The following is a 22,050-nucleotide window of genomic DNA, read 5'->3' as shown; positions in this document are numbered from 1 at the left end:
CGGGAGGGTAGTCATTTCCGGTCTTCTTGGCCTTTTTGCCTTTGCGACGACTTTCCGTGTCCTGCTTCGCCTCATCATCATCATCATCATCATCATCATCATCATCATCATCATCATCATCATATATAGCGTGAAGCTCCTGCCTGATGCCCATTGATTTCAAGTCTGCCCTTGCTTTCGGCCCATCTTTGGTCCTCTCTGGCATGTTGAGCAGGGTACCAAGCAGACTCTCGCACACGTTCTTCGTGATATGCATGACATCAAGGCTGTGAGGCACACGGTGGATCTTCCAGTATGGCAAGTCCCAGAAAACAGACCTCGTTTTCCATACCTTCAGCAGCGGCTCTGGCGCCTTTCGCTTCTTTCCCGGCTCTGGCGCCTTTTGCTTCTTTCCCGGCAGTGGGCAGTCTTTCCAATTTTTCAACAGCTCGTCTATTTCCTCGCCGCTCCTCGTACGCGGGCGTCCTCGGGGTTCGGTTTCACCATCGAATAGATCCTTGCGTTTTCTCCACGGGTCATCATCGCGAAGCCACCTTCGATGTCCCATGAACACGGTTTTCGAAGACCCGGGATCTCTATCTAGCTGGCGATACGTTGTGTCATCCATGCACCTGACGCATCCAGAAAATCCGTGGACCACCTGCCCCGCGACATATCCGTAACCGAGATAGTCGTGCACCGTCGTGAGCAGCGCGGCTCTCATAGGGAAATATTCTTTCTCTGCGGCGTCCCGCGTATTGGCTGGCGTTTTCCACAGCGTGTCAAGCTCCTCTTTCAGCAGCCCCAGATACAGATTGATGTCGTTCCCTGGTTGTTTCGGTCCTTCAATTAGCATACTCATGTGAATGTACTTCCTCTTCATGCACAACCAGGGGGGAAGGTTGTACATCCACACAAACACAGGCCAGGTGCTATGTGTGCTTCTCTGGCTGCCAAACGGATTGACTCCATCGGTGCTCGCGCCCAGCACGATGTTCCTTGGATCGTTCCCAAATTCTAGGTCTTCGAAGTTCAACGCTTGCCACTGGCTCGCATCCTTAGGGTGACTCAGCATCTTGTCTTTTTTATCTATCTCCGGATCATTTGCGTCATCTTCTCGCTTCTTCTCCTCCCTATCCGCGTGCCAACGCAGGAGCTTTGCTACCTTAGGGTCCGCGAAATACCGCTGCAGACGAGGAGTGATCGGAAAGTACCACACCACTTTTCGAGGAGCTTTCTTCCTCTTCTTGTATCGAGTGACGCCGCACACCGGACATATGGTAGACTCCGCGTGCTCGTCCCGATAAATGATGCAATTGTTCATGCACACATGGTATTTCACGTGCGGTAAATCCAGAGGACAGACGATTTTCTTCGCCTCCTCCAAACTGGTCGGGCACTTATTCCCCTTGGGAAGATGTTCGTGCCAGAATGACATGTTTTCGTCGAAGCATGCGTCGGTCATTTTGTGTTTTACCTTCATCTCCAGAGCCATGAGCGTTACTTTCAGGCGGGTATCCTCGGGCCTGCATCCTTCATACAATGGAGTAACCGCGTCTAACTCAAGTTGATCCATCTTGGCTTTCTCTCGGGCTGCAGCTCTTGCGTTATCCGTCTGCTTGAGAAGCAGCTCTTGAATATGAGGGTCCTGCACCCAGCCCATCGATGGTCCAGCGTCGTCTGCTCCGCCGGCATCATCATCTTCATGATCATGCTCGTCGTCTGCTCCGGCATCTTCCTCATCATCATGTCATGCATCTTCTACATGATGACTGTGTACAGCATCACCGTCGTGATCATCTCCTGGGGATTCTTCGTCTTCTCACCCGCCCGAGCCGCGGTGGTTGTCTTGCTGCCCTTCCTCATTTCTTGCCCGGCCCCCATGGACGACTTCGTAGTCATCTTCATCACCTTGCCACCGATAGCCATCCATGAAACCACGCAAGAGCAGGTGGTCCCGCACCTGCCCGGATTCCGGGTCCGCAATAAGGCTCTTCAGCTTGCATCTTCGACACGGACATCTTATCTCCGTCTCGTTCTTTTGAAGCATCTCGGCCTTCGCGGACCTCAAAAACCTATTCACGATGCCTTCGGTCATCATGCGGACCATGGTCGCCTGCGGGGTAGAGCAAAACGATATTTTAGAACCAAGAAAAAATTTGGCATGACTTTCCCTAAAAATAGGACCAAAAAGAATGCTTAATGCCAAAATTCTCGCCGAAACGGAAATGAATCAACATTCCGGCAAAATATTGGCAACTATCGCATTTCAAATACCGGTACACCTCCAAACACAAACACATATGCAACACCACAAACATATGCAACACCACGAACATACATAGATCTAGCTAGGCCATAAAAAGTGCATGTGCACATTGTTGTAGGGAGAACAATATAAATATAGCTTCCTCCCTTACTTACCTATCAAAACAAGGTAATTTAACCACTTAAATTGAATGAATCTATGATGGAAATGAGGTGAAAAAGAGGAGGCACCCGAGACAAGGAGGAGGTGGAGAGAATGAAGTGGGGAGAAAGTGAGTGTGGGTAGGAGAGGCTGTCCAAAATATCTTGTTGCTGCCCACTTACTAATGGCGCACCAACTCTAAATGCGCCATTAGTAATCCAGGTTACTAATGACGCACCTTCTGGTGGTGCGTCATTAGTAGTTTTACAAAAAAAACATACTAATGGCGCACTGTTCCACAATGCGCCATTACTAGTTTAAACTAGTAACGGCGCACGGTGGAACAGTGCGCCATTAGTAGTTTTGCAAAAAAGGGAATAAAAAATGTAATAGAAAAAACAACATTAGTGGCGCACTTTCCGGCAGGTGCGCCATTACTAGTTACAACTAGTAATGGCGCACTGTGCCTGGATGCGCCATTAGTATGTTTGGACAGGCGCACTAATTAAATTTTTTTTTTGATACTAATGGCGCACCCTGGGCTAGGTGCGCCATTAGTAGTTTCAACTCTAATGGCGTATCAGAAGGTGGTGCGCCATTAGTATATACTAATGGCGCACCGCTTGTCTGGTGCGCCATTAGTGTCAATCCCATCTATAGCCCTTTTTCTAGTAGTGAAACACGGTGTATCTTATTTATAGTGTTGTTTGTTGATTGAATATCTATTCTATAGTTTCTCACTTATTTGTATCTACAAACAGAGAGGGTGAGAGGAGTTGATTGCAGGATACTAAAATCTTTCATGGCAGGCAAAGTTCCGTGATTACCATGCTGGACATTATCACATTTTTAAGAAAGGAAAGCAATTAATCACTTGGCCATGTATTTCTTTACACGAGGGACTTTCTTCCACTACTGGGTTGCCTTGAAATTCCTCTAACCTTGACATGTACTTGTTTAGATTTAGGTTGAAGTTTTTTTTTGCTACTAGAAAGTGTAGTTTGCTTTACAATTTTATTCATATGTCTTTACCCTTTGGATAGTAATGAAGTGTTCACAAAGAAGGATGATGGTGTTGGCAAGGCTGTTGTCAATTATAAACTGGCAAGGTTGTTGTTAGTTATAAACTAAATTTTATTTACCTTGATGGGAAGTTATCGGTTCTTGTGGTGATTGTTGATGATAATTTTTAGAAATGTCAACATTGACCCTTTTTGTGGCATTAACTCCAACTTATGGACTGACTTCCAAATAATGTTTCTCTATTATTTTGTAAAGTTATTTGTCCCAACTCATTATCTGATATCCTTTGCATTAGCTGATAGTGCGAACTAATGGGAGGTTCTGGATTGATACCGTTTCCTAATGTTAGCACATTGCTTAAATTATCTTGCTTGATGATTACAAGTCTTGAGCCTTTGTATTTTACTTAAAAAAAGCATCATAAATAATCAATTTTGAGAGGAACCATATATATTCTTTCTATGGTTATTCTACTATTTTAGTAGGGTCTTTTCCCCCTCTTTTGAGTCTTCTTTTATTATGTTTTGTACATAACAAACTTGAGATGCTTTGCCAGATTTTAGCCTTCATTAACAATTGTGCAAGCGACACTAGAGTGATGTTAGATGTAGGATGGTATACTATAGATTGTAGAAAATTTGGGCACATTTCTCATAGAATTAGCAGAAATGGACTTACCAAGAAAAAGGAGCAGTTAGTGTGCTTAACATGGTAGCAGTTTGGTCCATGACAGGAACTCTAAAGATGAAACATAAGAATGGTTCACTCACATGTACTTCGAACTTGATCTATAAGACAATGGTCAATTTGATCAATTTGCAAAACTTGATCTACCCATCCGGTGAATAATTTTATGAAATAATCAACTTTAGCAAATCATCAACTTTATCACTTTCAGCCGATAGCAATTCAGTTCGATACCGTGACATCAAAATATAAGATAGAAAATTTAAAACATGTAGGTTTACAACTAACAGAACATGGTGGATGTACTACATTTCAAGTCCTAAAATGAGTATACATATCACATTTTCTAAGCAACTAACAATGTTAATATAGGTTGCTATATCAACTACTTGCATTCAGACATGAATTCAACCTAAAATTCTTCATGGTTTTTCGATTTTCATCCAGTCAACAACTAACGTACAATGAAGAGCATGAATTACATGCAGATATATTCTGAAAAATTGTGCATTTGTTTTGTCCTCGTCATATTATGCACTAGAGTACCACATGTATTATATGAAATGTTAGGCTGACCTATAGAGTATACCACTACGCAGGTTGAAGCTAGAATCCGCAATGTAACTTGACCATATATAGTGGCAATGAGCGGCCTGTCAGTTTAACTCAAAGTCTGAAGCCACTATGTGGTGTCGTTCAGTTAGCTGGAAAAGTCAAGTCCAGGTTTAACAACGGGCTGATCAGATACTTCTCAAGCCTGGAAGCAAAATCGGATTCCACTAAACCTGCTGACTTTGCATTGCACGTAAGAACTGGAGAATCAATCCGATTGTTATTAACATTGATGCCTAGGATTAGCAAGTAAGATGCCAGTCACCGTCCTTATTCAGTTAATATCAACGAGAGACAATGGAGGAATGGGAGCAAGAAGGAAGAAGAGAGACCTAACACAGGAGGTATCTGGGGCCACAATGGCGCTGGATTCCATTGTGATGAGGGTGACATCATCGGGGACGACACGAAGCGGAGGGAACACGACGACAGAATGGCTGAGCAGCGTTGCAACACAGCGCTGGGGGTGAAGGGAGGTGGTGGAGAGCGATGTATAGAAGTGTTGTTGGAGGCGAGGATTAGGTGTCGCCATGTCGAGGAAGGCGCAATCGCGTGAGGGTTTCTTGCATCATTGTTAAGGACCATGACGTCTATCGCCAGCAGCCGCATTCCGCCCACACGTTAGTCCATTGTTATGTTTGTTGTTCTGTGTGCCGGCATGCATGCCACTTGGTCTTTGCCCTTGCTCATAGATTGTGTGTACCGAGGAAACCGTCTTGTACTTGGTTACCTTTTGTGCTTATGACACCGGCGGTTAACTCTATTCATGAAGTCGAGCCTTACCTTTGTCTAAAGAAAAAATCAGCGATGCTGCTAGATTAACCTTTTCCATGTAAGCACTTGTCCAGCAGCAGGATTATGCCAGCAAATTTCATGTGAGAATCCATTGCGCCCATCCGATGCCAACTGAACGGCCGAGATCAAAGGGCTGGACGTGTTTTTTCTTTCTTTTCTGTTTGACATGTTTCGCGTATGCAATGCATGCATGCTGGCCAAGCGTTGCTTTGCAGGTGTGTACGTGCATGCATGTTACGTTACTCGTTTGCCCGACCAGCAGGCGGACCGGGGTGGTAAATCAAGAAGTAGCCTCAACTCAACTCTAGGTCGATCGTTTCGATTTTTCTTGCACACTGCATGCACATGCAAGAATTGAACAGTTCCACGCGGCGGAAGTTGGTTTTACCGTCGACCGGACCGGATCACCGCGGCGGAGGCATCACGTGTCGTGTCGCCGCTCAGCTCTTGCTGGCCAAGCTAGGTCGTTCGTGGCCGTTTTTATATCAGCTCCGGTTCAGGTCGTCCCTTGTTGGGTTTACTATAATTATTGGGTAATCATCAGCTCCGGTTCAGAGGTCGTCCCATGTTGGGTTTACAATTGCCGATCGGCCTTGAACGGTCGCCGGCTGGTTCATCGATCGATGGGGGTCAACGACGACGACGACTTCTTGTTCAATGAAGCAAGCAGCACCGTACCCGATCGGCAGTGCACTGACCTGCCTGGAAATTTCACAGAGTACGTACGCGGCGCATGTGCAAGCGCTTGCTAGGGAGTAGACGTTGAAAAAGGTAGAAGCAAGCAAGTAGCTTCTACTACGTACTTCCTCCGTCCTAAAATATAAGATTTTTTTTTTTACAATGATAGAGTCAATAAAACATCTTACATTTTGGGACCGAGGGAGTAGTGTACATCACATCGTATGATCCACCATGTATTTTCTGTCGCGTCGCGTGCTACGTCAAGATCGATTCGGTGCTCCTACATATACGTACGACCATGTTAGCCACATACGTACGTTACGGTACGTACCAAGAAGTTTCCATTTCGACCGAGCGAATCCTATCTTTTCTTGGCCCGCGTACGTAACGGCGCGCTGACCGGGCCGGCAATCTCGCAGCACAACTCTTTTTGACGCTATACTACAGTCAAGAAAATATTGGTCAACGGTGGGTTTCCAGCACTGACACGTGGGTCCCGGCAGAGCACAAGTCTGCGCGCGACTTGCAGCGTAGTACGTACGATGGAAAAAAAATCCGTGGACACATAGGATGCATGCATGCATGCTTTAATGATGGAAGACGTGCATCATGCATGCAGAGTGTCACATCGACACGCCACATACGTGCGTTGATTTTACAAACTTTTTCAAAACGGTCGCTCTCCGTTCTAGTTCTGGCAATCAGCGCACGACTACCGAAGCTGGGAATTGAACACAATGGCTACGCTGTGTTTACACTAAAAATGTTAGATTCTGATGTTTAAGAAACTGAAGCATAGTGGAGTTGTCTCCAAGAAATGATATGCTACCATATCGGGCCGTTTAGGGATCCACCAGCTTCTCAAAATACGCGGAGCTGGGGAGCATCGTTTCGGCCACTCTAAATTTTCTAGCCGCAGCTCCGTCCGCTTAGAGAGCGGAGGCGCGGAGCGGAGGGCCTCCGAACGGCCCCATGATGTACAGGATACTCCTTCTACGTACCATTGATGATGTACAGGATACTCCTTCTACGTACCATTGCTTTGAGATTAGCACTACATTTTCTAGTTTTGGCAAAATTTGTCTTGTCTTGTTAGTTTTGTTTCTTGTTGATTCAGAGTGTAACATAATGTTCCATTGTGTAGCATCGTAAATTTGCGCCAACAGCCAATAAAACATAGTGCAAATCACAAAAGAGCGACAGACGGTGTGGATGCCTGCACGGTATATCCCGTGCGTGCATGCATGTCACGTTACTCGTTTGCACGACCAGCAGGCGGACCTGGGTGGTAAATCTGGAAGCAGCCTCAACTCAACTCTAGGTCGATCGTTTTGCCTTTTCTTGTAGTAGTACATTGCATGCACGTGCAAATAGTTGATCACTTCGACGCGGCGGGGGAAGCTGGTTAATTACCGTCGACCGGACCGGGCCACCGCGGCGGAGACATCACACTCACATGTCGCCGCTCAGCTCTTGCTGGCCAAGATAGCTAGCTCGATCGTGGCTGGTCAGCTCCATCTGTTTCGCCTATAATGATTGTGTAACCATCGTGAACGGTCGCCGGCTGGTTCATCGATCAATGGGGGGCGTAGACGACGACTTGTCCAATGAAGCAAGCAACGCCGTATGTACTCGATCAGCAGTGGCCTAAGTTGAAACACTTATTTTGGGATGGAGAGAGTACCTACGTACGCATGTGCAAGCGAGTAGGCGTAGAAATTGGTAGAAGGAAGTAGCTTGTATATATCACATCGTAAGATCGACCGTGTGTTTTGTGTCGCGTCGCGTGCTATGCCAATGCAAGATCAATCGATGCTCTTAGACGTACGACCATGTCAGCCACATACTCCCTACGTCCTAAAATAAGTGTCTCAAACTTAGTAAACTTTACACTAAAATTAATACAAAGTTGAGACACTTATTTTGGAACGAAGAAAGTGCGTATGTACCGAGAAGTTTTCATTTTCGACCGAATCCTATCTTTTTTTTTGCCCGCGTACATAACGGCGCCCTGACCGGGCCGGCCGGGGCAGACAATCTCTCGAGTTTTCACGCTATACCACTGGTGAAATGAAAAAAATATTGGTCAACATCGGTTTCCAGCACTGACACGTGGGTCCCGGACTGCAGAAGTCTGCGCGCGACTTGCAACGCAGCAGTACGATGCATATACGCATGCTTTAATCCCGCAAAAAAAAAAAATATACGCATGCTTTAATGATGGAAAGTCGTACTCCTACATCATGCATGCATGCTGCAGTGACCGGTGACCACCTGATGGGTAGGACCGAGTTTAGTTTGAGACGTGCACGCTGCGCGCGCGATACATGCATCCATGCATAGTGTACGTACGTTGATTTCACATAAACCTTGAAACTGCCCCATCTCGCGGTCGCTCTCGTTCTACTTCTGGCAATCAACGTTTCTTTCCCCCCTCTCGCAAAACGACTAGGAAAAGCATTCCGCCCCTCAATCTCCATTGGCAAGTCTGTGGATTCGCCTCCCCCATCTTGCCGTTCCGACGGCCGGTGGCGGGGAGGGGATTTCTTGTGCCTCGAATCCGGCTAGTAGATAGGTAGGTTTTTAGTCCTCGCAGGGACGATGTTTGGACAGATGATGACGCTTCTTCTTCGAGTCAGTCTTCTGGACTCCGATCCTCCTCAAGTTCGTCTATTGGAACAAATTAGACAGAGCTTCGGCATAGATTTCTGCCAGTTCCTCGGGCGGCGAGGTTAGGGTTTCTCGTCGTGCGTACTAAACGGCGATATTTGGTGTTAGGTTCTTCAGATCTATTCAAAGAATCAACGGCGATGACTACGACTCTGGGGCGCTGGTCCTTAGAGGCACGTGCACAAAGACTTTCCGGCTGTCATCAACAAGGTCAAGCCGGCTTCGGTATGGGAGCGGCGACAACGACACGTCGGCGGCTCATTCTGAAGGTGGCAATGGTCATTCGGTAGTCCATGGATCTCGATGTAATTTCTATTATGTTTGAGGTGTTTTGTATTTCTGGTCAATCTTTATAATATATTTGATCATTTTCGCAAAAAATAAATAAATCAGCGCACCATATGAATCTAGTACTACAACCGCGGCCCTAATTAAACACATTTGCTGCACTAATGTTTACACTAAAGTTAAGATTGTGAGGTCTAAGAAACTGAAGCATAATAGTTTTGCCTCCGAAAATGATATGCTATCATGTACGGGATCTACTGTGCCGATCCAATTTCTACTATTGCTTTGAGATCAGTACTGCATTTTCTAGTTTTGGCAAAATTTGACGTGTCTCGATAGTTTCTTGTTTCTTGTTTCAAAGCGTAACATAGTGTTCCGTTTGTTTACCTTCGTGTACGAGCAAATCCAATCTGAAACAAGTGCCATCTTATTTCTTTGGTACACAACAAAATGTTATTATGCACTTTTAAACAAGGAAAAAACGAAGGAAACATCTCAATAAAACAATATTTGCCAACAACCGAAAACAACAACGGAGGGTCGATGCATGCACGGTATGCCCCGGCCATGGTAGAAAATAACTCTCGTTTGTCACCTAACCAAAGATCTTCCCGAAAGTCACTTTTGTTACCATTTCCGACCACCATCCTACACAATTTGGGAAATATGTCTTTTACTTTCATTAATCCTCACCAGAAATGTGATTACCCAGCTTTAGAGCATCTCCAACAGCCGCGCCAAAAGGCGCACGCGCGGGGTAAACTGGGCTTTTAGCGCGCGCGGGACGTTTTCGCGCGCTCCAGCGGTAGCGGGAAACTAGCGCGCGCGCGGGAAAAGGCGGCAGCTCGTGCGCTAGATTTGGCGCACCGCGTCCGGCGCGCCTATAAATTGCAGCGCCTCTGCCGCTCTCTCTCGCTCGCTCTAGCGCTTTCTTTCCTCGCCGCCGACACGACACCACCGCGCCACCATGCCGCCTCGCCGCCGGGGAGGTTCGGGCTACAGCGGCGTCCGCGTGCGTCCGTCCGGCACCTACTCCACCTCGATCCGGTTGGGCGGCGGCGTGCGCCTCGGCCTCGGAACCTTCGACACCGCCCAGGACTGCGCCCGCGCGTACGACGCTGCGGCGTGGCGCCTCCGGCGGTCCCGTTGGGATATGAACTTCAACGACGTGGCGACGCCAGAGCGGGCACATGAGTTGGCTCCTTTCCCGCGGCTTATCGCCGACGAGGATCGGCGCAAAAACCGGAGGCGGGAGCGCCGTCTCAGCCTGGCCGAGATGGACGAGGAAGCGATGGCGTTGTGGAGGCAACGCTTCCCGCAAGATATCATCAACGAGGAGCAGTTCTTCGCCAAGAGGAGGGCGGAGAGGAAGGAGAAGAGGAAGGAGCGAGCCACCTATCGCGAGGACAAGCGAACGCGGAAGGCGGTCGCTAAATACAACATGGCGCTAGGAGATGCGTCGTCCTGGGACTCCCGCGATGATCGGTTCCTTGACGCCTATGCTCAAACGTCTGAGGAGGACATCACCGAGACAGAATCCGAGTCAGAGAATGACGAGTAGTAGTTCTATGTGAGAGTATGTATTGTAGGAGAAGACTAGAACTATATGTACGCGGTTGTATCGTAGAACTATGTACTATGAGACTATGTATTGTAGGAGAAGACTTGAACTATGTACAAAATATAGCGCGCTTGCTGGAGCGGCTCGGGGCGCTTTATTTTGCGGCGGCCGCTGGAGCCAGCGCGCCGCCGCGCGCAAAACCTGATTCACGTGGCGCTGTATCCTGACTTTTAGCGCGCCGCATGTTGCGCGGCTGTTGGAGATGCTCTTACACCTTACACATAGTTAAGGTAGCATTCTTCATATACTTATTTCTAAACAGTTCCTGAAAGCTATAGCGTTTTTTAATCTTCAAAACCATTTACTTAATAAACATTTCTTATGAATCAGTACACCCAAACCATAGCGGTCTTTAGGCTGACACCCTATTTTCCAGTTGACCAGGTGGAATTTTCTCAACCAATCATCTTCCTTCCAAAGTAACCTTTCCCTAAAAAGGATAATCTCTTCTCACGAACTTTAGACACTTCAAACATAGAGAAAATACCAAAAGACACATTTGTCAAACATGGTTTAAGTCAAATTTGTTTGCCCCAATAAGAGTTTTGTTTCCCTTTCGAAGCATCTGTTTTCTTCTCTACCCTTCTCATTAGTACTCCCTCCCTAAACTATATAAAAGCGTTTAGATAACTACTTTAGTGATCTAAACGCTCTTATATTAGTATACAGAGGGATTACTTTCCAAATCCTTATTAGTATGCAATCTATCAGTATTCAGAGGTATATTATAGGATACTTAAAGGCAAGCTACCCTCTAGTCTACACATGTAAAAATAAAAGTATATTCACGAATAATATAATTTTTCTTCACCAAAACAAAACAATTGCCTTTTGTGAAAATTGACTTTTAAACGAGAAACTTGTTCAAACGTGCACAAAATAAACATGCATATAGGGGTGGAATTCAAGTCATGTCGAGCCAGCTCGGCTCGACTCGTTAGAGCTCGTTAAGATAATGAGTTAGCTTGGCTCGACTCGTTAACATAACAAGCTTAGATTAAAACTCGGTTCGACTCATGTAACTCGCGAGCTAGCTCGTTTAACTCGTTAAACTTGTTATAGACGTGAATAACAAAATATATGTATTATGTAATTAAGCAGATAATCTAAAAAATATGTTTGTAGACACATAATTTTTCTTCACACATCACAACAATCAACAATTTACACTAAAGGAAAACTTGGTACAATCCAAAAATGACAACAATCTACACAATATTGATACTTATCTCATGTCACTTTTGATTAACAAGCTTAACGAGTCAAAACGAGTAACTTGTTAGCTCGGCTCGTTAAACTTGTTTTGTTAACGAGCTCAGATTAAAGCTCGAGCCAAGTCGAGCCGAGTCACGAACTACTCGTTTAGCTCGCGAGTTTCGAGTTAAAATTCCATCCCTACATGCATACTCTCTTGGCGTCACCACCTCTTGCCTTGCATGTTGGTCGCCAATGCATGCACGGAACAATGCATAGAAACACTATAAATAGGGGTTAATGCATAGCTAGAGAGCACACCTAGCTAGCCTCTCATTTGGCAAACTAATTAACCCCAAGCTCTCACATTACTGCCTCTGTGATTGATCGAACAGAGGAGAGCTACAGCTAGATTTCAATGGGGAAGATGGGAGCATCCCTCTCCTCTGCCACTGCCAAGGCGCTACTGCTCGTGCTAGCCTTCATCAACCTCGCGATCCAGAGGCTGCTGCTGCTCAGGCGCCCCAAGAGCAAGATCCCAAGCGGTGCCGGTGGTCGCAGCTCCAGCATCACTAATGCTACGTCGGCGGAGGCTCTCCCGCCGGGGCCGGTGCCCTGGCCGGTGGTGGGGAACCTCCCGGAGATGATGTTCAATAAGCCGGCGTTCCGGTGGATCCACCAGATGATGGAGAAGATGGGCACCGACATCGCCTGCGTCCGCCTCGGTGGTGTCCACGTCGTGGCCGTCACCTGCCCCAGCATCGCCCGCGAGGTGCTCAGGAAGCAGGACGCCAACTTCGCCTCCCGCCCGCTCACCTTCGCCTCCTCCGCCTTCAGCGGCGGGTACAAGAACGCCGTGCTCTCGCCCTACGGTGACCAGTGGAAGAAGATGCGCCGCGTGCTCACCTCGGAGATCGTCTGCCCGTCCCGGCACCGGTGGCTCCACGACCGCCGCGCTGACGAGGCCAATAACCTCACCCGCTACGTCTACGCCCTCGCCACGGGGCCTGCGTCTGCGTCGGGCGTGGACGTGAGGCACGTGGCGAGGCACTACTGCGGCAACGTCATCCGCTCGCTCGTCTTCGGCCGGCGATACTTCGGCGAGCCTCAGCCGGACGGCGGGCCGGGCCCGATGGAGGTGGAGCACATGGACGCCGTGTTCACGTCCATGGGGCTCCTCTTTGCGTTCTGCGTCTCCGACTACCTCCCCTGGCTGCGCGGACTGGACCTCGACGGCCAGGAGAAGATGGTCAAGGAGGCAAACGCGACGGTGAACCGGCTCCACGACACGGTCATCGACGAGCGGTGGAGGCAGTGGAAGTCCGGCGAGAGGAGGGAGCTCGACGACTTCCTCGACGTGCTCATCACGCTGAAGGACGCTGAGGGGAAGCCGCTGCTCGCCATCGAGGAGGTCAAAGCGCAGTCGCAGGTAGGTATCCCATGCATGCGTGCAATGTCAGCGCAGGTCAAGCATGTATACTAGGTGAAAAAAAGTTGACTACACACCCTATTAATGTGTTGCATTGGGATGATGATGCAGGACATAACATTTGCGGCCGTTGACAACCCGTCGAACGCGGTGGAGTGGGCATTGGCGGAGATGGCGAACACGCCAGAGGTGATGGCGAAGGCGATGGAGGAGATGGACCGGGTGGTGGGCCGAGAGCGGCTCGTGCAGGAATCGGACATCCCGCATCTCAACTATGCCAAGGCGTGCATTCGCGAGGCGTTTCGGCTGCACCCGGTCGCGCCGTTCAATGTGCCACATGTTGCCCTAGCCGACACCACAGTCGCCGGTTACCGCGTGCCCAAAGGCAGCCACATCATCCTCAGCCGAACTGGGCTTGGCCGAAACCCAACCATCTGGGATGAGCCGCTCTGCTTCAAGCCAGAGCGCCACATTAATATGGCTGATGGTGGCAACGTGGTGCTCACGGAGAACGAGTTGCGGTTCATCTCCTTCAGCACCGGCCGCCGCGGATGCATCGCCTCATCGCTTGGGACAACCATGTGCGTGATGGTCTTTGGACGACTATTACAGGGGTTCACTTGGAGCAAGCCACCAGGGTTGTCGGCCATTGATCTCAGTGAGTCAGAGCATGACTTATTCATGGCCAAGCCGTTGGTGTTGCATGCCAAGCCGCGCCTGCCGATGCATCTCTACTTCGCCATTGACATCTAATAGATCTTTGGTCGGCTGGAGATGAGCGTAATAATATTCTGTGTTATCACAAATAACCAGTTCCATCGACAGTATAGTCATGCATGAGCTTTATGCTCTGCATGGTTTAACTATTATTCTGCTCAATTGGTTAATTTATGTTTGTCCGGTGGTACATTAACGCCGCTTGTGCATGTATGTATACCCTTAATTTGTTTACTTATTTCAACTCAAGGAGCACATTTCCTAGTCAAACTGATGATACATTGGTTTGAAGGAAATATGCCCTAGAGGCAATAATAAAGTTGTTATTTATATTTCTTTATATCATGATAAATGTTTATTATTCATGCTAGAATTGTATTAACCGGAAACTTAGTACATGTGTGAATACATAGACAAAACAGAGTGTCCCTAGTATGCCTCTACTTGACTAGCTCGTTAATCAAAGATGGTTGAGTTTCCTGACCATAGAAATGTGTTGTCATTTGATGAACGGGATCACATCATTAGAGAATGATGTGATGGACAAGACCCATCCGTTAGCTTAGCATAATGATCATTAAGTTTTATTGTTATTGCTTTCTTCATGACTTATACATATTCCTCTGACTATGAGATTATGCAACCCCCGAATACCAGAGGAACACCTTGTGTGCTATCAAACGTCACAACATAACTGGGTGATTATAAAGAGTCTCTACAGGTGTCTCCGAAGGTGTTTGTTGGGTTAGCATAGATCTAGATTAAGATTTGTCACTCCGAGTATCGGAGAGGTATCTCTGGGCCCTCTCGGTAATGCACATCACTATAAGCCTTGCAAGCAATGTGACTAATGAGTTAGTTATGGGATGATGCATTACGGAACGAGTAAAGAGACTTGCCGGTGACGAGATTGAACTAGGTATGATGATACCAACGATCGAATCTCGGGCAAGTAACATACCGATGACAAAGGGAATAACGTATGTTGTTATTGCGGTTTGACCGATAAAGATCTTCGTAGAATATGTAGGAACCAATATGAGCATCCAGGTTCCGCTATTGGTTATTGATCGAAGATGTGTCTCGGTCATGTCTACATAGTTCTCGAACCCGTAGGGTCCGCACGCTTAACGTTCAATGACGATTTGTATTATGAGTTATGTGTTTTGGTGACCGAGGATTGTTCGGAGTCCCGGATGAGATCATGGACATGACGATGAGTCTCAAAATGGTTGAGAGGTAAAGATTGATATATTGGAAGATGGTATTCGAACACCGGAATGGTTTCGAGTGGTTCGGGTATTTTTCCGGAGTACCGTGGGGTTACCGGAACCCCCCGGGGGAAGTCATGGGCCTCATGGGCCACGGGAGAGAGAGGGTACAGCCCACAAGGGGTGGCCGCCCCCCCCAATGGGAGTCCGAATTGGACTAGGGGAGGGGGCGGCGCCCCCCTTTCCCTCTCCTACTCCCTCTCCCTTCCCCACTTTCCCACTCCGGAGAAGGAAAGGGGAATCCTACCAGGATTAGGAGTCCTAGTAAGACCCCCCATGGCGCGCCCCTCTAGGCCGGCCGCCTCCTCCCCTCCTCCTTTACATACGGGGGCAGGGGGCACCCCAAAGCACAACAGTTGTTCTCTTAGCCGTGTGCGGTGCCCCCCTCTACAGTTTACTCCTCCGGTCATAGCGTCGTAGTGCTTAGGCGAAGCTCTGCGCGGATCACATCACCATCACCATCACCGTCACCACACCGTCGTGCTGACAAAACTCTCCCTTGACCCTCTACTGGATCAAGAGTTCGAGGGACGTCATCGAGCTGAACGTGTGCAGAACTCGGAGGTGCCGTACGTTCGTACTAGATCGGTTGGATCGTGAAGACGTTCGACTACATCAACCGCATTAACCTAACGCTTCCACTTTTGGTCTACGAGGGTACGTGGACACACTCTCCCCCTCTCGTTGCTATACATCTCCTAGATAGATCTTGCGTGATTGCATGATTTTTTTTTGAAATTGCATGCTACGTTCCCCAACATGGTTAGCTTGAGGTTAGGGATGGAGCCAAGATTCACACATAGAGGGGACGAGCTTGCCATGGATGGAGCAAAGTTCTTACGGAATGGGAAAATTTGGCAACAATAACCACAACTAATGAAGCAGAAGCATGTCGTTGAGGGAGGCCTACCCCCTCCCCCCTAATTTCGTCCCTGCTTGAGGTTCCACTTTAACCTTCCAAACAGAAGGAACCAAAAATATGCCCTACCAACAGCTCCTAACCATTTCCTTGAAAAAAACAGCTCCTACCCACAACCACGGAACTAGCCTATTACTCCCGCCACAACTTCGTCCAGACCAGCCTACGACAGAGAACTTTACATTACATGAAACTTTGTTGGCACAAGGTCTTCCCCATCCACCACATGACCCTTTGATTGTGTCTTGCTTGCAATCAGAGCGCAGCCCCCATCATGTCCATCTCAAGCCTTTTTTAACTTACTCTTGATAACTACCTTGATTATGTCATCACATATACTAACGTCTGGTTAGAAACAAATGGATGCTTTTAGGTGATTTCAACATGATATGTCGTGCAAGTGAAAAAAGCAATTCTAATGTCAATTGCAAATGGAAGATTCATGCTATTGGTAACTTGGAGCATATTGGGATGCTTCTCTTGGGGAGAATATTCAATGGGTGTAATGAGAGGGAGATCAGAACCCGCACCAACAATGACAGGTTGCTTGTGTCTACAAACAGTGACTTGAAATTTTCCCAATACCAGCTCTCCTTGACCTCCAATGTCTAAGAATGGTCAACTATTAGGAGGTCATTTTTCAACTAGAAGTGACTCAAGAGAAGAGTATCCTTGAAGAAATCTAACAAGAAAGCTGCAAGTATTTTACTGAGATTGATGGAGGGAGATGGAGATAGAGGTAAATGACAACTTGGATTAAAGAAGGATATGTCAACATGACTCGATCATGGTTGGCGCGCATGGCCACGTCAAACACATGATATGTGCATGCATATTTATGAAATCAAAGTCTGAATAGCTTAAAGAAAACAAGCAAAATGAAGACTTAACCATGAACATTGGCTGACATTGCCACATGCTTGCCATAACGGAAGTTCCCTTTTGCCGCTTTCCTTTGGTCGCCTGTCGGCACATGGAACACCAATAGAAGCTTCCCCGTGCAAAGAGTTAATTGCCAAATCTTATTCCTGCGAACCAAAAGCCAATCATAACCAACAAACTGTTTAATTGTTTAAAGTGAAGGAAATATGCCCTAGAGGCAATAATAAAGTCATTATTTATTTCCTTATTTCATGATAAATGTTTATTATTCATGCTAGAATTGTATTAACCGGAAACTTGATACATGTGTGAATACATAGACAAAACAGAGTGTCACTAGTATGCCTCTACTTGACTAGCTCGTTGAATCAAAGATGGTTAAGTTTCCTAGCCATAGACATGGGTTGTCATTTGATTAACGGGATCACATCATTAGAGAATGATGTGATTGACTTGACCCATTCCATTAGCTTAGCATTTGATCGTTTAGTATATTGCTATTGCTTTCTGTTGGAAATATGCCCTAGAGGCAATAATAAATGGTTATTATTATATTTCTTTGTTCATGGTAATTGTTTATTGTTCATGCTATAATTGTATTGTCCAGAAATCGTAATACATGTGTGAATACATAGACCACAACGTGTCCCTAGTAAGCCTCTAGTTGACTAGCTCGTTGATCAACAGATAGTCATGGTTTCCTGACTATGGACATTGGATGTCATTGATAACGGGATCACATCATTAGGAGAATGATGTGATGGACAAGACCCAATCCTAAGCATAGCTCAAAGATCGTGCAGTTCGTTTGCTAGAGCTTTTCCAATGTCAAGTATCTTTTCCTTAGACCATGAGATCGTGCAACTCCCGGATACCGTAGGAGTACTTTGGGTGTGCCAAACGTCACAACGTAACTGGGTGACTATAAAGATACACTACGGGTATCTCCGAAAGTGTCTGTTGGGTTGGCACGGATCGAGACTGGGATTTGTCACTCCGTATGACGGAGAGGTATCTATGGGGCCACTCGGTAATGCATCATCATAATGAGCTCAATGTGACTAAGGCGTTAGTCACGGGATCATGCATTGCGGTACGAGTAAAGAGACTTGCCGGTAACGAGATTGAACAAGGTATTGGGATACCGACGATCGAATCTCGGGCAAGTAACATACCGATTGACAAAGGGAATTGTATACGGGATTGATTGAATCCTCGACATCGTGGTTCATCCGATGAGACCATCGTGGAACATGTGGGAGCCAACATGGGTATCCAGATCCCGCTGTTGGTTATTGACCGAAGAGGCGTCTCGGTCATGTCTGCATGTCTCCCGAACCCGTAGGGTCTACACACTTAAGGTTCGGTGACGCTAGGGTTGTAGAGATATGAGTATGCGGAAACCCGAAAGTTGTTCGGGTCCCGGATGAGATCCCGGACGTCACGAGGAGTTCCGGAATGGTCCGGAGGTAAAGAATTATATATAGGAAGTCCAGTTTCGGCCACTGGGAAAGTTTCGGGGGTTACCGGTATTGTACCGGGACCACCGGAAGGGTCCTGAGGGTCCACCGGGTGGGGCCACCTATCCCGGAGGGCCCCGTGGGCTGAAGTGGGAAGGGAACCAGCCCCTAGTGGGCTGGGCGCCCCCCCATGGGCCTCCCCCCATGCGCCTAGGGTTCCAAACCCTAGGGTGGGGAGGCTTCCCACTTGCCTTGGGGGGCAAGGCACCCCCTTGGCCGCCGCCCCCACCCTAGATGGGTTTGGCCGGCGGCCCCCCTCCCAGGGGGCCTATATAAAGGGGGGAGGGAGGGAAGCATCATCTCAGCCTTGGGCGCCTCCCTCCTCCCCTGCTACACCTGTCTCTCTCGTAGAAGCTCGGCGAAGCCTTGCCGGCATCCCGCTACATCCACCACCACGGCGTCGTGCTGCTGGATCTCCATCAACCTCTCCTTCCCCCTTGCTGGATCAAGAAGGAGGAGACGTTGCTGCACCGTACGTGTGTTGAACGCGGAGGTGCCGTCCGTTCGGCACTCGGTCATCGGTGATTTGGATCACGGCGAGTACGACTCCGTCATCCACGTTCATTGGAACGCTTCCGCTCACGATCTACAAGGGTATGTAGATGCACTCCTTACCCCTCGTTGCTAGTATACTCCATAGATGCATCTTGGTGAGCGTAGGAATTTTTTTAAAATTATGCTATGATTCCCAACAGTGGCATCATGAGCCAGGCCTATGCGTAGTTACTATGCACGAGTAGAACACAAAGCAGTTGTGGGCGTTGAGTTTGCCAATTCTTCTTGCCGCTACTAGTCTTATCTTGTTTCGGCGGCATTGTGGGATGAAGCGGCCCGGACCGACCTTACACGTACGCTTACGTGAGACAGGTTCCACCGACTGACATGCACTAGTTGCATAAGGTGGCTAGCGGGTGTCTGTCTCTCCTACTTTAGTCGGAACGGATTCGATGAAAAGGGTCCTTATGAAGGGTAAATAGAAATTGGCAAATCACGTTGTGGTCATACGTAGGTAAGAAACATTCTTGCTAGAAACCTACAAACCACGTAAAAACTTGCAACAACAATTAGGGGACATCTAACTTGTTTTTGCAGCAAGTGCTCTGTGATGTGATATGGCTAGAAGATGTGATGAATGATATATGTGATGTATGAGATTGATCATATTCTTGTAATAGGAATCACGACTTGCATGTCGATGAGTATGACAACCGGCAGGAGCCATAGGAGTTGTCTTTATTATTTTGTATGACCTGCGTGTCATTGAATAACGCCATGTAAATTACTTTACTTTGTTGCTAAACGCGTTAGCCATAGAAGTAGAAGTAATCGTTGGCGTGACGACTTCATGAAGACACAATGATGGCGATCATGATGATGGAGATCATGGTGTCATGCCGGTGACGAAGATGATCATGGTGCCCCGAAGATGGAGATCAAAGGAGCATAATGATATTGGCCATATCATGTCACTATTTGATTGCATGTGATGCTTATCATGTTTTTGCATCTTATTTGCTTAGAACGACGGTAGTAAGTAAGATGATCCCTTATGATAATTTCAAGAAAAGTGTTCCCCCTAACTGTGCACCGTTGCGAAGGTTCGTTGTTTCGAAGCACCAAGTGATGATCGGGTGTGATAGATTCTAATGTTCGAATACAACGGGTGTTGACGAGCCTAGCATGTACAGACATGGCCTCGGAACACACGCAATACACTTAGGTTGACTTGACGAGCCTAGCATGTACAGACATGGCCTCGGAACACGGAGGACCGAAAGGTCGAGCATGAGTCGTATAGAAGATAAGATCAACATGGAGATGTTCACCGATCTTGACTAGTCCGTCTCACGTGATGATCGGACACGGCCTAGTTAAATTCGGATCATGTATCACTTAGATGACTAGAGGGATGTCTATCTGAGTGGGAGTTCATTAAATAATTTGATTATATGAACTTAATTATCATGAACTTAGTCTAAAATCTTTACACTATGTCTTGTAGATCAAATGGCCAACGTTGTCCTCAATTTCAACGCGTTCCTAGAGAAAACCAAGCTGAAAGATGATGGCAGCAACTATACGGACTGGGTCCGGAACCTGAGGATCATCCTCATAGTAGCCAAGAAAGATTATGTCCTAGAAGCACCGCTAGGTGAAGCACCAATCCCAGAAAACCAAGACGTTATGGACGCTTGGCAGCAGCGTGCTGATGATTACTCCCTCGTTCAGTGCGGCATGCTTTACAGCTTAGAACCGGGTCTCCAAAAGCGTTTTGAGAAACATGGAGCATATGAGATGTTCGAGGAGCTGAAATTGGTTTTCCAAGCTCATGCCCGGGTCGAGAGATATGAAGTCTCCGACAAGTTCTTCAGCTGTAAAATGGAGGAAAATAGTTCTGTAAGTGAGCACATACTCAGAATGTCTGGGTGGCACAACCGCTTGACTCAGCTGGGAGTCAATCTCCCGGATGACGCGGTCATTGACAGAATCCTTCATTCGCTTCCACCAAGCTACAAGAGCTTTGTGATGAACTTCAATATGCAGGGGATGGAAAAGACCATTCCTGAGATATATTCAATGCTGAAATCAGCGGAGGTGGAGATCAGAAAAGAACATCAAGTGTTGATGGTGAATAAAACCACGAAGTCAAAGAATGGACCCAAGCCTGAAACTGAGTGCTTTTATTGCAAGGGAAGTGGTCACTGGAAGCGGAACTGCCCCAAATACTTAGCGGACAAGAAGGTCGGCAACACCAAAGGTATATGTCATATACATGTAATTGATGTGTACCTTACCAGTACTCGTAGTAGCTCCTGGGTATTTGATACCGGTGCGGTTGCTCATATTTGTAACTCAAAACAGGAACTACGGAATAAACGGAGACTGGCGAAGGACGAGGTGACGATGCGCGTCGGGAATGGTTCCAAGGTCGATGTGATCGCCGTCGGCACGCTACCTCTGCATCTACCCACAGGATTAGTTTTAAACCTCAATAATTGTTATTTAGTGCCAGCTTTGAGCATGAACATTGTATCTGGATCTCGTTTAATTCGAGATGGCTACTCATTTAAATCCGAGAATAATGGTTGTTCTATTTATTTGAGAGATATGTTTTATGGTCATGCCCCGCTGGTCAATGGTTTATTTTTGATGAATCTCGAACGTGATGTTACACATGTTCATAGTGTGAATACCAAAAGATGTAAAGTTGATAACGATAGTCCCACATATCTGTGGCACTGCCGCCTTGGTCACATTGGTGTCAAGCGCATGAAGAAGCTCCATGCAGATGGACTTTTGGAGTCTCTTGATTACGAATCATTTGACACGTGCGAACCATGCCTCATGGGTA

At 47.2% G+C, this 22,050-nt stretch overlaps 2 protein-coding genes across 2 annotated transcripts; both read left to right on the top strand.

Annotated features, from left to right (window-relative positions):
* Window positions 1–10,112: 10,112 nt before the first annotated feature.
* LOC109784350 (uncharacterized) lies at window positions 10,113–10,706 on the top strand. Its single transcript, XM_020342940.1, has one exon. It carries the CDS (start codon window positions 10,113–10,115, stop codon window positions 10,704–10,706), a length of 594 nt encoding a protein of 197 aa, XP_020198529.1.
* A 1,619-nt stretch (window positions 10,707–12,325) lies between these two features.
* Window positions 12,326–14,484, top strand: LOC109784348 (tyrosine N-monooxygenase-like). Its single transcript, XM_020342937.4, has 2 exons — window positions 12,326–13,389; window positions 13,501–14,484. Exons 1-2 carry the CDS (start codon window positions 12,379–12,381, stop codon window positions 14,140–14,142), a joined length of 1,653 nt encoding a protein of 550 aa, XP_020198526.3. The 5' UTR covers window positions 12,326–12,378; the 3' UTR covers window positions 14,143–14,484.
* Window positions 14,485–22,050: the final 7,566 nt, after the last annotated feature.

Source organism: Aegilops tauschii, chromosome 5, assembly GCF_002575655.3.
Source record: "Aegilops tauschii subsp. strangulata cultivar AL8/78 chromosome 5, Aet v6.0, whole genome shotgun sequence".
Taxonomy (NCBI): domain Eukaryota; kingdom Viridiplantae; phylum Streptophyta; class Magnoliopsida; order Poales; family Poaceae; genus Aegilops; species Aegilops tauschii.
The sequence above is the reverse complement of the archived record's forward strand: the minus strand, read 5'-3'. Positions and strand labels throughout refer to the sequence as shown.